At 47.8% G+C, this 17,620-nt stretch overlaps 1 protein-coding gene across 1 annotated transcript in view; it reads left to right on the top strand.

Annotated features, from left to right (window-relative positions):
- REXO1 (RNA exonuclease 1 homolog) overlaps positions 1–17,620 on the top strand; it is a 37,218-nt gene that overhangs the window by 8,888 nt on the left and 10,710 nt on the right. The window contains exons 2-9 of the mRNA XM_054981233.1: positions 2,111–3,840; positions 6,057–6,161; positions 9,248–9,476; positions 13,393–13,550; positions 13,908–14,045; positions 15,289–15,412; positions 16,131–16,244; positions 17,125–17,262. Of these exons, the coding sequence (XP_054837208.1) occupies positions 2,111–3,840; positions 6,057–6,161; positions 9,248–9,476; positions 13,393–13,550; positions 13,908–14,045; positions 15,289–15,412; positions 16,131–16,244; positions 17,125–17,262 (2,736 nt within the window). The remainder of the gene's footprint in view (positions 1–2,110; positions 3,841–6,056; positions 6,162–9,247; positions 9,477–13,392; positions 13,551–13,907; positions 14,046–15,288; positions 15,413–16,130; positions 16,245–17,124; positions 17,263–17,620) is intronic.

Raw genomic sequence — 17,620 nt, 5'->3', positions numbered from 1 at the left:
CTCTTTTATCTCTGATGTCCAGCTAGTTCAGGCGGTGGACATGTATTGCTTATTGTACTTCATTTGTACCCTATCGTTCTCCCCAATGGGGACCCAAAGTGGCTCACAACGTTCTCCCATTCTGGAGAATCCTCACAACAACCCTGTGAGGTAGGTAAGGCCAAGAGCATGTGACTGGCCCAAGGTCACCCAGCAAGCTTCCATGGCAGAGCGGGGATTCGAGCCTGGGTCTTGCAGATCCTAGTTTGACCCTCAAGCCACTACATCGTGCTGGCTCTCGTGGGCCGAGAGGCGCTTGCCAATATGTGAGCTGCTGTTACACGAGATTCAGGGAATCACCGTTTTAAGAACAACTACTTATTGGGTGCCCTGAGCTTCAGAGGCCTTTGCAGGCTCCTTCAAGGCCCCTCTAACCATTTCTTCTCACTCGGGATGTGAGACCAGAGGCCCATGTGGCTTTCTGTGCTGCCATCTCCTTCGTCTTGCAGCCTTCATTGGCACATCCTTGTGCTGTTAGCTGAACTTCCTTCATTCTTTCAGTAGCCCTGCTGTGGTTTTTTCTTCTTCAGCCATCATTGTGGTCAGAGTTCTCCTAGTCCCACCTCAGCGTCTGACATTTCTCCTTTTTTAAAAAAAACAAACATATGGAGGATCAGCTTTTTAACACTGACCAGGGCTGAGCCCTTGTCTGTGGAACTCCATGCTCCTTGAGATTCTCTAGGCACCACCTTTATTGGTGTTGAGGTGCTAGTGAAGGCCTAGCTCTTCCATGCTGTTTTTGACCGAGCAAATATTACTCTGTTGGGGTAATGCTTGGGTGGCCTTTTGCTTGTGGGGTCCTTCAGGCTGAATGGTTAAGATCTAACCTTCTGCTAATACTCCTAAAATCGCCCAGGTCTTTTTTCCCTTTGGCATTAAGACTCTTTTGAGCATTCAGGCCTTAACCTGTGCAAGACACTCTTGAATGATCAACGTGTTGCTTTTCAAATGATTCATTTGTAATCTTGGGTTAGGTTGGAACCTGCACACCTGTTCTGCTGGCGGAGTCATTTTCCTCCAAAGGAAGGAGCCTTTCCTTGATGCTAGACGGTGATCAAAGGAGGCTCTTTCCTTTGAAGGAAAGTGCCGACTATATGTTTGTATTGTAATTGTTTTAATATTGTTGTAAGCTGCTTTAAACGCTTGGGGTAAAAGCGGGGCAAATGTTTTAAAAACAAGCTCATGTGGGGGCTCCCGCTGCAAAGATTAACAGAGGAGTTTCTAGGCTTCGTGGCAACCCGGCAGCATGACACAGATAACTACTATCATTCTGTTACACTGTTGTCCTGTCCTTTGTCCGAGAAGCTCAGGGTGAAATAGATGATCCTGCATTCCTCCAGCTTGCCCTCACAACAACCCTGTGAGGCTGGCTGAGAGGAGGAAGCTAGCCAAAGGTCACCCTTGACTGAGTGTAGATTTGAACATGGATCTTCCTAATCCAGTACTCCAACCATTGCAGCGCACGGGCTGTTAAATAAAAGTATGGTTTTAAGGTCTCTGTTTGAGCCAGTGGGCTGTGGTGAACCCTGGAGAATTCTAGTTCCCATCCTAATCGATTCCGGGGAGGGGGGGGAGTTATGAGAATAAACAAAGGGCTGTCCCATTTGTGTTGCCTGAAGCTTCTTAGAAGTAGCCTGAGAGAAAGTTATGATACCAGGCCTTGACACATTTTCTTAGGCTTTATCAGCCACCCCCAAAGTTTAGGACTTATTTTCAGCCTTCAGGATTTTATATTTTAATGACCGTGCTTTCTGATCCTAAACACAATTCTGGGTCATTTTTAAAGCTATAACGAAAGTGTTGTAATCACAACAAAAGCTAACCTCTATCTCGCACCTCTACTAACCTTTGCATCTCTACTAAGAAGCACCAAGAGGCAATTACGGTAAATGACTGCTGGAAATACTAGGCACCATAATGAAATTTCTAGCCACCATGTTGCCTGGGATTGATCGGGTTCTGTATGATACTGTAAGATCAATTCTTTCTGCTTTACAGATCTTTGCTCGTTGGAGCTTGCTGGGAATTATGAGAGCAAGACTGATCCTAGTGTATTTTCTCCCTGATACAGGTTGCGGCTATGACCCTTACAACCCCGAACTCCCCAGCCCCTCATCACAAAGCAGGAACGGAGTCTTGGAGGATGTTACTGAGTCGGGCCCGAGTATTCTGGAACTGGAGCTGGTCAACCAGGCAATTGAGGCTGTCAGAAATGAAGTTGAGCGTGAGCAAAAGAAGTATGAGGAACTGTTGGAGACCACCAAGGAGTACGGTGTGGCTGAGCCTCCACTGCTGATCTCTGAGGCTGCTGGCCCAGCTTCTGTGACAAAAGCCAGTTCCTTTACTCCCTTGGAATATACCCCAAGCAGCTGCAATGCAAGCAGTAACACCAACTACAATCCTACCCCTCTTGCCGTGGCAGCTGGTAGTCAATCAAGCAAGTACACCTTGGATAGTTTCAGCAGTGCAAAGCCTAAAGGCAGCTCGCTGGAGTATGTCCCCACAGTAGTCACCCAGCCAAAGAAGTACAGCCATTCTGCCGTAAATAGCAAGTACATCATAGATGACTCCAAGCCTTCAACAGATTTGGAGTACGACCCTCTTTCGAATTACTCTGCAAGGCTTTTGAGCAAAGCCAAGGAGCAGAAGGGGACCAAAAGGAAGAGAGCAGTTGACCGCAGGGATGCATATTCTCTTTCGCTCAAGAAACACTGTGCGGCAGCCACTAGCCATGAGCCGATTGCAAGGTTCTCTGACTCAGAAGATGATCAAGATCTGGGGAACAAAGTGACTTCAGCCGGCCAGTCAAAATGTAAAGGCACCTTGGATAGCAAGGAGAGCGACGGGCCAGTCCCTGAAGCAAAGGGGACCCGACAGGAAGATTTGCATTCTCGGCAGATGAAGGAGACAGCCGTGCAGTACGACATGGAAGACATTGAAAGCCCCCAGGAAACCATAATAAAGGATGATCTCGAGAAAGACGCAAAGGTGGCCAAGGCCCTTCCTAACAGGAATGAAAAAGAGAGCGGTAAAAATAAAGAGACGACAAAAGAGAAAAATGCCGAGGGCAAGAAGAACAGAGGCAAGATTGCAGACAAGGAGAGGACTGGTACAAAGGCAGAGAGGAGAAATGGGGAGAGAAGTGAGAAGAAACATGACAAGCCCCACACTGGCAAACCTTTAAAGAAACCCGACAAGCTGAAATCCAGGGAAGGGACTGATGGGAGACAGGAAGCCCCTGGAAAGAGCAAGAGTGAAGGCCACAGTAAATCATCCAGCAGTGAGAAAGGTGGAAGCACCAAGAAGGACTCCAGATTAAAACCTGTTGATGTAATAAACAAGAAGGAGGCACGTGAAGGTAAGCGGAAAGATGGAAAGGCCAAGCCACCAGCCTCAGAGCGACCAAAGACAAAGATGACTGTCTCTCAGAGTAAGGGGAGCACCAAGGCTGAGTGCCGGGCTAAACAGCGGACCCTGAGCCACGCGGACCTCTTTGGCGATGAGAGTGGAGATGAAGGGCCGTTGGCTCAACCTCTGCCTGTGACTTTCTCCAACGTGAGTTCAGACTCGGATGGAGATGACGGGGATTTGCTTTTGCCCCGCCATAATGGTGTGAAACGTCCCAAGCTGTCCAAAGCACTTCCATCTCCCCCCTCCTCCTCCTCCTCGTCTGATGAGGTCAGTTATTCGGTCCTTGAGAAGGACCTGGATTTTGAGTCTGACCCAATGGAGGAGTGCCTCCGGATTTTTAATGAATCCACAGACGTGAAAACAGAAGACAAAGGCCGGCTGGGCAAACAGGTAAAAATAAGATTGGGGCAGGGCTGTCGCTAGAATTGCAGCCTGATCTTTAGACTTATTAATTAGAAGTAAATCCGTCTCTGGTTTCATTGGAAGTTGTGATGTATGGGGATGTAACGGTATGGGTAGGTTTTCTAAAATGGAAATAGGGGCTTATAATCAGTCTGCCATTGCTGAAGGAACTAAGTTACAAAGTGGACGGGAAGATTGTTACGACCCCTTTTTTTTCTCTTGGGTAGATTTGGTCTTTAAGCCTTTTTATTCTTGCCCCCTCTTGGTAGATTGCTGCCACTAGGAATTAAATTCCAGAATAACTTAAATTTCTCCTTTTAGTAACATGCCCAAGGGTCAGGCTCTTTCGTGGTACTATGTGGCCCTGAGGATAGGAATGAGATATAGCAATGACAGCTACACTGGGATATAAAAAAACAAAGTAAACTTTTATTTTTATAAGAAGCGTATCGGTTTCATATTATTTCTAAAACTTGGTTTCAAAAGAGTAGTTCTCAGTTCTTAAAGTTACTTTTCTTAAACCCAGTCACACAGCTCTTCTCACAGGCTTCACACACAGTTTGCCAGCTTTTGATATTAATTTCTCTCCCAGTTATAAGTAAAACCTTTTCTCAGGCGCACACACAGTTTGCCTGCTTTTCCTGACTGAATGTTCCTTCACAAACACACAGTTCAGGTTTCCACACAGGTCATATTTCTCTCAGAACATCAACAAGCTCAGGCTGCACCCAGCTTGCCTGCTAAAACCAGACTCAATATTTCTCTCAGAAATGCTTAAACATGCTCAGGCTGCACACAGCCTGCCTCTCTTGCCCTGACTGGATCTTTTTCCCCTCCACTTTCGGTCCAAAACTGCATTGACTCCACCCACACAGTCCTCAGCCAATCATCTCCCTCCCTCCACCCCTCTCTTTCACCCCCCCTTTCATCTATACCACACCAAGCATTTAAAGACACACACACTTACTTAAAATCATTACAAAGATACTTTAGTGAGGGGAGCATGTGCAGATAGTTGCGAGACATCCTGTTTCCCGTGCTGCAGGACCCATGGAGCTGGCAGTGCAAAGCCCCCTCAGTGGTGCATCATGAAACGAACTTCAGAGTGGACCTTGAAAGCCAGTTGGGTCAAATGCTGTACCCCTCAGAACCGAGTTCTGTCCTCCAGTTGATGATGTGGGCTGAGGAAGGGAGGGCAGTTCAGCTCCTCCGTTTTCTTTGGTGGCTCGTCCCTTCCTGTTATCCTCTGGACTGGGCCTGGGGGGCGGGGAGGGGGGGCAGGCGGGCATATTCACCAGCATCGGAAAGCACATGATACTGGACTCCCCCCCCCCCCGCCGTGAGGGAGTTCCTTCATGCAAAGCAGCACCCCCCCCCCCACCATACCTTACGGACCTTAGTGTCAAGTGGGTTTCTACTCTCAGGATGAGAAGAAGGGGGAAAAAATTTCATTCTGCTCCTCCCTTAATTCTGGTTTGACTTAGGGAATTCATTTTCCTTCACTCTCAGGGGCTAAATGCCCATGTGTGTTGATAACACGCTGCAAAAAAGCAACACAGGTGTTTGAACATACAGTCGTCTCAAGGGTTGTGTGGGTGCCTGTGCGTGCATGCCACTTTAATGATGCAATCATGTGCTTGTGTGCATGGCGAAACACCGGGCTAGGAGCTTTTTGGTACGGTGGTACATCCAGTTGCGGCAGGATTTCCTCTTCTGGAAGGCCCTGTGAAGAGGGAGGATAAAAAGCTCAGTTTGTCTTTGTGAGGCCTTCTGTGAAATGGCACCTTTACCTTATGGCGGCCTTTGCTTGCATTTTCCCTGCTGTTTCCAAGCAGCTTTCCTTTGCCATTCTGTTCATTTCCTGACCTCCACCATCTGGAGCGTAAACCCGTCATTCAGCAAGCAGCAGCTGAGTTCCACCTGGGCAGAGCTCGTCCCTCCTCTTCTTGCAGATGCTTAAAGCCCATTCAGGGCCGGAGCCTGTGGATTGCAGCCAGTGCCTTTGGATGAGCCTGCTGATGAAGCCAAGACCAGCCCAAGGCCTAGTCTGCTTTGTTAGTTTGTTTTCCTTCTGCGCGCGTGCGTGTGTGTGTGTTGTGTGTGTGTGCGTCTGCTCTTGTGAGCTGCTATAGGTCAGGATACAAACATTTACATTTTTAAAGGCTCATTTTGAAACCTTTCCTCTCCTCTCCCTCTGCTTCTAGCCATCCAAAGAGGAGGAAAGCGACGAAAGGGTAGCGGAGGAGAGTTTAACTACCCTTTTCCCTGGTCAGAAGAGGAGGATCTCCCATGTTACCAAACCAGGAAGTGTAAGTATCTTTTCAAGCAATGCTGAAGGTGTGAAACACCCTGTGGAGGGGGGCAGCACAGGGACCCAGTGCGCATCCCTGTCCCCGTACTGACAAGGGGACCTGATGTATCCCCAAGTCCAGCCCCAGAGAATATCTTTCACTCAAAAACATGTAACATGGTATGTGTAACTAAAACTTAAGGTATAAAGGGTCTCTACAGATAACATGCTGGAAGGTCAGGGGTTGGATCTTCCCTGCAGTTTTTAAGTTGTGGTTGCCGTGACGCGTGGTCCCTGATTTGAACTGGAGCTTTAGCATGGGGTGGGGTGAGGAACAGTGCCGAGGGGACAGGACATGACCTGCACCATGTTTAAAAGAGACCAAAGTGAGTGCCTGTCTTTTCCATTCATGGCTAATAATGCGTGTGTGCTTATGTGGTTTCAGCAGGCACAGCACTGGGGTATTGCACATAGCGCTGCCTTTCGACACCCCACTGTCCCTATTTCCTGCTCCGTTGGGTGGAAGATTTAAACCAGTGGTACTCTGCAGTGTGTGGAGGGCCACATTTGCAGTGCCCTTCAACCAAAAGAGCCACTAGCATGTCCATCCCTGGTTGAAGCCTGTGCCTTGAGGAGGCTCACAGCTTGCCTGTTCTTCTGGCAACAGATGTCTCGAAGTGGAACCACCTGCCAACTATAAGCCCCCCTGGAGAATGGGACAGAGCCCGCATTGGAGAATGGAGCTCAGAAGAGCCACAGTTGGCATGTTGAAGAGCCACATGTGGTTCCTGAGCAAGTATCCCCGGTTTAAGCTCTCCCCACTCCTCACAGCTGTGTCTCAAGTATGGGTCCTATAGGGCTGTCATTTACTTACTAAAAATGCTGGGAAGATCAAATCGCAGATCTTTCGGTGGGTCGTTTCCTTTTATCCAAACTGAAATATTTGAAGGTTCCCCAAGACTTTGGTCATGTATATTGTTTTCAATACACATATATACACACATACTACAGTGACTGGCCAAAAATTGTCACATGCTGACAATTGCACACAAATCATGAAAATGCAGCTTGAATTTGGGTGAACTTCCAAAAGCCAGGTGCCCATTTCCCCGGTCTTTGACATAATACCTGCAATTGCTGACTGCTGCACCTAGGCAACTTGGGGCCTTTTCTGGTGCATAGCTTGCCATTTTAGACATGGACTATCTTTGTCTGTGATTGTGTACATTCACACAGGAATGACAGCATTCAAACATGTTTACACAGCTTCAGAAAACAGATTTAGTACCCAAGCCTCCCTCTGTGCGGCACAAAACTCCTTCCGCTCCCTTCCCACTTAGAATTTTCCACTCTGGGGGCCTGATGGCAATGTATTTTCCCAAATGAAATTGCCTTCTGTCAGCTAGGTGTGCCTGCCTTCTGTTTTCCTGTGTTGCCCCCCTTCCTCCAGTCAACAAGTTCTTTGTTGTCACAAGGAAAACTTAGTGGTCAGCACAAATAAGTGATGGGCCAGTTGTATATCCTCAGTCAACTTATCCTTTTCTGTCCCCTGACACCCCCCCCCCCCAAACAAGAGCAAAAGATAAGGGATTTGCATTAAATGGGTTGGAAAGTCCATTACTCAAATATTTGCAACAGCCAACCACTTTGCAGTGGAGTGCGTGTGGAGATGAGAACAGAATGTGCCATGATAACCTGAGCATGCCTCTTTGGGGAGATTTGGGTAAAACATTCTTCAGCCAATGCCACCCTATGCATTGTTTCTTCCTTTTGGTTGCCGTCTCCCATATGAAAGCTCAGACCACGGGTAAATGGGAGCAAGCTATTGAGGATGGGGAACAGCTCTTCAGCTGTGTATTTATAGAGACTCTTGCCTTTGTCTTTCATGGCTCAAACCCCGCCTACATAGTTCTCAAACAACAAGGGGACACCTCCGAAACAGCTGTAAGGAAAAGAGGAAAACCTCTTGGAGGAAACCAGAAATTAGTAATGCCTTTATATTAAAGTGCCATATATTTGTAACCCTGACTCAGTTATTTCCAGCAGTTCATGCACATTTGAAAAGAACAATTGTACAAGCAAAGTAATGCAGAGATCTCGACTCAATGCTAACACAAAACAATTACAGGTGAGTTATGATCCTTCCAAAACTTGTAGTTAAATGATTTCTTTTCCCGTTCTTTCTTCTAGGTGTAGGAAGACAGTTGCATCGTAAGCAGTCCAATGAACTTGACCAACTCAACACAAAAGCAGTGTGAAAAATCAATAAAGCCTTTTTATCTCAAGCCACACGTGGGATGTGTAATTATTCACAGCTGGTCGAAGCCTGAGCTGGGCGGAGCCTAATGGGCGTGTGCCAGCATTCTCATCCCGTTTCGTGTTTGTCTCTTTTTCAAAGGCTTAATATTCATCAATCTATCAAGCTAAGATGAGGGATGAGATTCTTGTCCAGCACATTGTTTAATATGACTATTATAATTGTTTTGATAGATTGATGAATATTAAGCCTTTGAAAAAGTGATAAACACGAAACAGGACGAGAATGCTGGCACATGCCTGTTAAGCTCCGCCCAACTCAGGCTTCGACCAGCTGTGAATAATTACACATCCCACGTGTGGCTTGAGATAAAAAGGCTTTATTGATTTTTCACACTGCTTTTGTGTTGAGTTGGTCAAGTTCATTGGACTGCTTACGATGCAACTGTCTTCCTACACCTAGAAGAAAGAACGGGAAAAGAAATCATTTAACTACAAGTTTTGGAAGGATCATAACTCACCTGTAATTGTTTTGTGTTAGCATTGAGTCGAGATCTCTGCATTACTTTGCTTGTACAATTGTTCTTTTCAAATGTGCATGAACTGCTGGAAATAACTGAGTCAGGGTTACAAATATATGGCACTGTAATATAAAGGCATTACTAATTTTTGGTAAGTGTTTTGTTTAGTTTCCTCCAAGAGGTTTTCCTCTTTTCCTTAACTGCCTGCATAGTTCTTCAAAATGCAGCCTCCGTTAAGAGTGAACATGCACTTCTCCAGTGCCAGATTCTGCACCTAGAGCATCTGAGACTCTCTTACCTGTGTAAATTGGCTCTCTGGCTATTGCAGGCAGAGGTCCCAAGCAAGCCAGTTGTCCGGCCTTACCGCCCACCTACCGCTCAGGAGGTCTGCTACCAGAGAATCCGCCTGGCACAGCAACAGGCAGCACAACTGGCCCTGCAGTCGTCTGTGCCAGTGCCAGCAGTGCCCCCAAGGGGCTCCCTTGCTTTGCACAAAGGAGAAAAGAAGCGGATTGCCCACGTGCCCAGTGCAGCACTGCCTGTGGCCACAAAATGTGGTAAGTGAGAACTGAGCACTTCTCGTGGGAAAACCTGGTTCGTTGCACTGCTAGCGTCAGATGCTTGTTGACCTAGTCAGGACAGTGCAGTTTGGGGGTTAGTGGCTATTCGGGCTGAGCCTCCTGCCCTGGTCGAAACACCCGTGTCTTCTTGTGGCACTGGATCTGTCCCTTGGGCCTTTGGTAGCACTTCTCGGATGCTTAGGCTGCAGGCTTTTGTCTATGTTTTGTTTGTGCACTTTGAAAAGGGTACCTAAGTTTTTCTGATCAGCTTCCAAAGCAGTGACAGGCACTGGCCTCTAACCCAAGAATATCCAGGTAATGCTGCCTTTTGGCATCCTGCTGTCCCTTCTTCCTGCCCCTTTTTTGGGAAATGGGAATGCTCTGCTAGGCATTTTAGGGAAAACATTGTGCCTACCACCTCCTTTCTCTGGCTGGCATGCTGTGGGAGGCGAGACAGGGCATCTGCCAAAAAATTCGACTTCCCCGGGAAGTGTTTACGGGTGAAATTAAATCTGGAGAAAAACTCTGCCCATCTTAGCTGCTTCACTCCCAGTTTGCGCGGTTTTCTCAAAGCCTCCCAAGTTTCTGTGGTCTGTCCACACCTCGAAAGGTACCCTGGCCCCTTCCAACGAATACCACCGTGTGCTTTTAAAGCCAGTTTAACCGTGGCTGCTTCCTTATCCCAGGCTGCCCAGTGCCGCTCAGCATCTGAAAATCTTTTTGATATGTCAGCACAGGGATGCATCTTCCTGTCTTCGCCTCCTTGTAATAGAACTCCTCCCATAGCCACATCACTTGCATCTACCTGCATTACGAACTTATGGGCTTCATTGGGGTGGTGCAATACTGGCTCAGAGGTAAACCTAGATTTTAATTCCGTAAATGCTCTCTGGCATTCCCCAGACCATACTAACTTTGCGCTTGTTGTAGTTCCGTTCGGGCCTCTTCCTTTGGTTTTTAGTAAGTCAAGGAGCGGTAATGCAACTTGCGCAAAATTCCTAATTAAGGGGTCTATAAAAATTCGCAAATCCCAGAAAAGATTGCAATTGTCTCCTAGTTCGGGGCGCTTCCCACCCTAACACGGCTTCAATTTTTTCCGGATCCGTTCCCAAACCTTTGTGGGACACCCGGCAGCCCAGGAAGTCCAGTTCTTTCCTGTGGAATTCGCATTTAGAAAGCTTGGCAAATAATCGATGCCAAAGCAGGGTTCTTGACACTTCTCTTGCTAGCTTCACATGGGAAGCGAGGTCCTGCGTGTACACCAGGACCTCATCCAAATAGACCACCACCCCTTTGTACAAATACTTAGGCAGAGCGTTGTTAATTAGGTTCATGAACACTCCTAGGGCCCCTTGTAGACCCAACGGCATGACTCGGTACTCGGATTGGCCCAGTGGGGTGTTAAATGCCGTTTCCATTCGTCATCCTTTTTTATTCGTACCCTGAAATACGCATCATGTAAGTCTAGTTTTGTAAACATCTGTCCTTGATTTGCCTTATTGCTTGTGGTCTGTTTCCTTATAAAAGGATGGATTTATCCATGGCTACTAGCCTTGGATCCTCTGGATTTAAACAGTCTCTGCTTGATAAAACAAGATGGGTAGCTGTGTTAGTCTGTCTGTAGCAGTAGAAAAGATCAAGAGCCGAGTAGCACCTTTAAGACTAACAAAACTTGTGGTCGGGAATGAGCTTTTTGTGAGCCACAGCTCACTTCTTCAGATACAGCTGGAATGTGAGTCCATCTGCCCTTCAGTCCGCTCTCCAAGATGAAAGGACAGATGGATTCTCATTCCAGCTGTATCTGAAGAAGTGAGCTGTGGCTCACAAAAGCTCACTCCCTACCACAAGTTTTGTTAGTCTTATAGGTACTACTGGACTCTTGCTCTTTTCTACTGCTTGTTAGAAGTTGAGGACAAACACTTGGCTATGTCCATTAGGTAGGAAACAATGCTGGGCTTGTTTTCCTCTTGGTGTAATATGTGCAATCTGGATCTGGGATTCTGGGAAGAAGCTGATCCAGCTTTCCCAAATCAGAGAATCCCAGATCTAATCTAGGAACTCAGATCCAGACCCCTGACTAAATCTGGGAAACATGGCTTCAGCCTCCGGCTGGTTCCTTCCTGGGCTTCTCCAGCTTCTTTTCCAAGAAGGGGAAGGAAGGAAGGGGGGGGGAGCGAGTGGCCCATCTGTGCAGGAGCTGTTCTTGCCTGCCTGGCTTCTGTGAGTGACAGTGGTTCAGCTGGGCTGAGTTGCACCAGTGCCCCTTGCTTCAGTTTGGTTTGGATGGAATTCTCTGTTTCGGCACGATTCCCTGGTTTGATGTTGGTCCCCTTGATTCACTTTAGTTCTGGGGGGATTCCGTCTGTGCTCTTGCTTCATTTTGGTTCTGTTGGGCTTCCTTTAGGGAGTGTGCCTTTGGCTGCTGGGATCCTTGCTCCTGTGCATTTCTGCCTGAGAGCCTGCTTGGAAATGTTTCCCCCATAGGAAACAAAGAGTGGCTCGGGGGCACCTTCTTCAGGGGCCCACAGAATTGAACCCCAGGGTCCAAAGTCCCAAAATTTGGAATTCTTTCGAGGACAGTCAGGAAATTTTGATGGAGTTTACTTGAAAAATAATACCCCCCCGGGAGCCCCCAGATAGTTTTCCCCATTGGGAATAATGGAAAATGTCTTGGGGGGCACCTTTTTCAGGGGCCCATAGAATTGTATCTGATCTTCCTGAAACTTGGGAGCGGCTTTTAGAGGATAGTCATGAATATGTTCTCTGAAAGTTTGGTAGAGTTTTCTTGAAAAATGCCCCCCCCCCCAATAGTCCCCAGAAGGATTTCGCCATATGTTATAATGGCTGAATAAATCTGGGATTCTCTGATCTATCTTTACCAGATCAGAGAATCTTTTCTGGATTTCAGGAATCTCAGAATTATTGGAGAATCTCTGAACCCCAAATCTGGATTTCCTGGATTTGTATTTGTGTGTGTGTGTGCGTGCGCACAAACACATTCCCGTAGTCTAATCCACCAGAAGTCGGCTTTAAAAAATGTTCACCCCTCTAGAATCATCAGAGACCTCTATCTGGGAAACAAATCACTCCAACCTCCTGTTTTTAAAATCCAGAACTGAGATAGGACCTCCTGATGGATGTGCGTCATAGGCAGACTCTAGTTTACTTGTACTCCTGCAGCCTGCCAACATGTTTGCAAAGGAATTGTGCACCTTCAAGGATCGCTTTGGAAGTGAGGCATGATTAGTCTGTGTGAAGTGATTCTGTATTCCAGAACTCAATTTAGAGTGCGGGTTCCTACCTTAAATGGCTTGGGGTCAGTGTGCCCTAACTACTTCCTCCTCCCATACTATCCAGCCTGCCAGCTAAGATCGGCCTCTCAAACCCTGCTGTGTGCCCGTCTTCGGAGGGTGGTGATTAGAGACAGCATTTTTTCGTAGCGGTACCACTCCTCTGGAACGCCCTTCCCTTGAGGCTTGTCTGGCACCTACTTTGCTTTCTTGGAGATACCAGACCAAAACGCATCTTTTTTTTACCCTGGCTTTTAATTAGGGGTTTTATCTTACCAGCTTTTGATTGGTCTGCTTTTGTTTCCGTGAGTAGTTTTTATGCTGTTTATGCCCAATGGCTTTTACTTTGTGATGCCATTTTCACTGTAAGCCACCTCAAGCGGAACTCTGAAGAGGCAACGGAGAAATATCCGAGATCAGTAAACTCCGTTGCCTCTCTGCTTCAGCCAGCCCTGATTCCCTGAGTCCAGTCTCTCCTCCCTTTTCTCTGCCGGAATCCCAGCAGACTCTAGTGAGACCTGACTCCGTTTGCTCCTTGTCCACAGATCCAGTAATTCGGGACACACTGCAGTGCTTGGGTTTAATTTCAAGCGGGTCCAATTCTTTGTTCTGTGCCCTTCCAGCCCCTGGAGGTCCTCAGAAAACCATTCTGCCGAGGAGCACGGCATCTTCCAATGGCACTGACGCGTTGTCTTTGAAAGCTCGTACGCTGGCTGGGATGGCCTCCAAGACGACCACCACGAACATCCCCAAAAGGACAGCGCATGCTCCTTCCCTGCAGGTAAAAATTCCCGTCAAAATGATGACGTTCGCTCAGCCAATGACCACAGTGGAGCGATGCGTCTAAGGCTCTCGTGGCTGTGAAGTACCCGTCAAGAATAAAACCTGATTTTGTTGTTTACATTTTAAAGCTACCTGAACGTGTATGAATGCATGAAGCTGCCTTATGCAGAAGGGGATCTTTGATCCATCTAGCTGAGTATTGCCTATCTGGCTGGCAGCAGGGCCTTCAAAGCACAGGAGGATTGTTCCCAACACCTGCAGAAACTGCCTAGAAGAGAGTTGCTTTTCAGAGTTAGGCAGATGCTGAGTTACTTAAGCAAAGCTGGTTCCCTGCACACCCCCTCTTTTCCTCTAGAGCGCCACCTTAAAGCGGCCAGTTATCCCGACTGAGTTTGGTGCCAGGGTTCCCACCAACATCCGCCAGAGGTATCTCAATCTTTTCATCGATGAGTGTTTGAAGATCTGCTCTTCACAGCAGGAAGCCTTTGACAAGGTGTGTGTCGGTGGGTGGGTGGGGAAAACATCTTTTTGGGGGGAAAGTCATGAACAGCTACTCATGCATAGGTCATTCCCATGGACTGCAGGCTTTAGGGGCAGCTGGGATAAAGGACGATAAGAAGCTTGTGTTTTTGGTGGGGAGGAACACGTCCAACAAGATCGTAAACCTCATGAAACCCATTCAAGCCCGTGCTTCATTTTCTCTTTTTAAATTCACAAAGGGGCTGATTCCTGTTTTAGAAAGAACTGTAGTCAAGCAAGGAGTGCCCCAGATGCTCTCATAAAAGCACTACATGATACAAGGCTCGCGGAGGCTCTTGGCTGCTGTCTTGGCTGTACCATTTCAGGTGGAACTCAAGTGGTCTGCCATACTCAGCAACAACCGGAAAAACCTCCACAGAGGAAACTAGCATGTTGGGAGGGATATTAAGGTAGAGTGTTTAAAAATTAGATCTAGATGAGCATTTGGCCAAGACATGAGAAGCCCTGCTGGATCTCACTGGTTATCCAGCGTCCCAAGGTGACTGGCTAAATGCCCCTAAAAACCTAGGGAAAAAGGCACAAAGGTCAAAGCCTCCCTGGTGGCTTGGTGCCCAGCACCTGGCATTTTGTCTAAGCCCAGAGGCTCCACTGAGCCCTTGGTTCAAATAGTCATTCATTACACCCTCTCCTCCAAGCCGTTATCAGATCTGCTCAGTTTATTTTGCTGCAGCCGCTGCTGTATGCTGTGACAGTGAGTTCCGTAGCTTGTGTGCTCCGTGAAGGAGGGGGCTTCCTTTGGTCCTAAATCTCCTCCTCGTTGATATCTTTGAGCACCCTCCTAGTATTATGGGGGGAGGCATTCTCCCCACCACATTGTGCATAATTTTACAAAGACCTTTCAACACGCCCCCCTCCCCATGCTTGTCATTTTTCTAAATGGAAAAGCCCTAAACCCTATTGTGCTGTAGCCCCTTGGTTGTTTTTCGAGTTCTGCAGTATCTTTTTTGGAGACGAATCAATCAGAACTGGGTGCAGGACCCCAAATGCAGCAGTGTCGTTGGTCCGTACAGTCCGCCGCTGGACAGCCCAGGCCTGGGCTGCCCCCCTCAGTGCTCTGCTGCGTAGATAGCCACACCAGGGGCCACCGCCATTTTGCCCCCTTCGCCTCTTGGGGTTTCGTGACTGAGTTGCCTTCTGGTCTTGTTGTGGGCAGCAGGCCGTAGCATGTGGGAATACAATCTTGGTGTCCTTCGCAGGCACTGTCCGAGGAGAAGGTGGCTTACGAACGCAGCACCAGCCGGAACATTTACCTGAATGTGGCGGTGAACACCCTGAAGAAACTTCGGAGCCTACTGTCCAGCCCTTCCCAGGGTGCAAACAGTGCGTACCCATCCTTCAGAGCTTAGTTTGCCTTATGGAAACTTACATAAAACCTCGAAGAGGTAGACTGGAGCAGGCCTCTGTTTTAGATTTCCATCCTCACTCCTATTAAGTACTAAACAAACCTCAAACTTTTGTGCATCTCCAAAGCACACAACTTTTAAGAGTGGAAGGACTGGGGAGACCCGTCCATGAATCCTGCTGGTTGACCTTGGCTGGTCATGATTTCCTGGCCAGTCCTGCCTTGCAAAGTTGTTGTGAGGGTAAAAGGAGGGAGTCCTTGTATTGTGAAAAAAGGTGGGGTAAGGATTTGAGCGAGAGTGACTGAACAGTGCGGGTGAAAGGGGGATTCATTGGAATGGATCCACTAGCAGCTTCCTTCCCCGCCCCCCCCTGTGCACTTTGAGCTGGCCTTGTTCTCCCTGCATCTTCCCCTGCACATGCCTTGTGTTCAGCCCTAGCTTGGCAGTAGAGCGCCCGCTGGGCATGAAGGCAGGCTCCAGCTTGATTCCTTGGCATGGCCAGTGAAAAAGATACCCTGTAGCAGGTCTTGCGAAGTCCAGGGAAGCCCTGACCTGCCAACAGGCCATACCCGGCTAGCTGGACCAGCGGTACGACTGGGTAGACGGCCCCTTCCAGTATTCAGAACCAGGCACGTTGGATTCTGTGTGATACATGGTGGTGGTTATGCCTGACTCTTTCCTGCGCCCTCTTCCAGAGCCCAACAATAGGAAGGTGGTGTCTCACGAAGCCATGCTTGGCGGCAAACTGGCCACGAAGATCAGCTTCTCGCTCAACCGCTCCACTAGCCTGCGGGCAGAGGACCTGACAGGTGCGTCCCTCTTTCTGTAGTCCGTGTCATGTGGGTTTTACTCAGCCGGAGGGCTTTTCATTCATTCTTCCTTGTCCCTCCTTTCTAACAGAAGGGACAGGCTCAGAGCATTTGTTGCCTGAAAAAAAGTAGCTTGATCTAAAAACACTCCAGTTTAAAGCCAACAGTGTCATCTAAAAACAGTTTGGATCTTTTTTATATGGAAAAAAAACATATAAAACGCAGGAAGAGAACAGACTTTTATATGGTCTTCTTAACGGACATTGAGAAGGTGTGCTTATTTTCTGGAAATGAGGCTACAAATTGGCCCCATGGGCTTTGTAGGGCACACTGGTTCTGGTGCCGATAGATGCTGCCAAGGGACACAAGCATTTGGGGATTACCAAATCAAATGATTGAACAGAACATATGTCTGTTAACTTTGCCACAATGAAAATTTTGTAATGATATCTGTAGATGTTTGTATGTCTTCATTTGTTCTAGCTGCGAGTGAAGCTGGAGAAGGGGAAGAAGTGACATGACTTGAGTCATATTGGATGTGGGCAAAAACCAGGTTCCAATATTTTCACTTCCTTCTCCTCCTCTGCACTTGCAGTGCTGCACATAGGGGCAGACTGATGCTACCAAGTAGGAGCCCAAGGTAGGGCACCTGGCAGGGAATCCTCCCCCAGCGACTTGAATGCACCTCCTGATGTATCTGAGGTGTCTTGCACCCTGGGAAATGTAGTCCCAGATGCTGAAGCTGCCTAGGAATATTCTACTAAGAAATCAGAAGGCTGGAAGTTTGTGGCAGCCTGGTCTTGTTTGGCACGGTCCTGTGGCTTGTGTCTCTGCAGGAGTCCCTACCAATTCCATATCTCTTTTCCCTTCTCATCTTCAGGACCTGCCTTATACCGGAGGCTCAAGGAATACCTGATGACTGAGGAACAGCTGAAAGAGAACGGCTACCCAATGCCATGCCCTGAGAAGGCCGGCCGAGCCATCGTATTCACAGCGGAAGATAAGAAAGCAGCTGATAGTAAGGGCTCTTGGGCCAGCCTGGGAAACGTATGATTGTGGTGGCAGGTCACATGACTGTGTGTGTGGATTTTCTCATCCTTTAACTTGAACAACTGCACGAGGGTATGTTGGTCTGGAGGACTTGTTGGATGTTTAGAAGCCTTCCTACCTCTGGAAAACTTGAGAAATATAATTAAATAGAAGGAGACAGCTCTCATGAGGACTGGAAACTTGAGGACTGCTCAGAGCCGTAGTTCATGGGAGCTCGAGTACGTGGGAGGGATGCATAGAACTCAACTGCCTGGGAATTTTTCCTGTTCAGAAACAGGAAGACAAGGTTATAGCCCTCATGTTTGGCAACACAGACTTGTAAGCAT

This window comes from Eublepharis macularius, chromosome 5 (assembly GCF_028583425.1).
Source record: "Eublepharis macularius isolate TG4126 chromosome 5, MPM_Emac_v1.0, whole genome shotgun sequence".
Taxonomy (NCBI): Eukaryota; Metazoa; Chordata; class Lepidosauria; order Squamata; family Eublepharidae; genus Eublepharis; species Eublepharis macularius.
The sequence above is the reverse complement of the archived record's forward strand: the minus strand, read 5'-3'. Positions and strand labels throughout refer to the sequence as shown.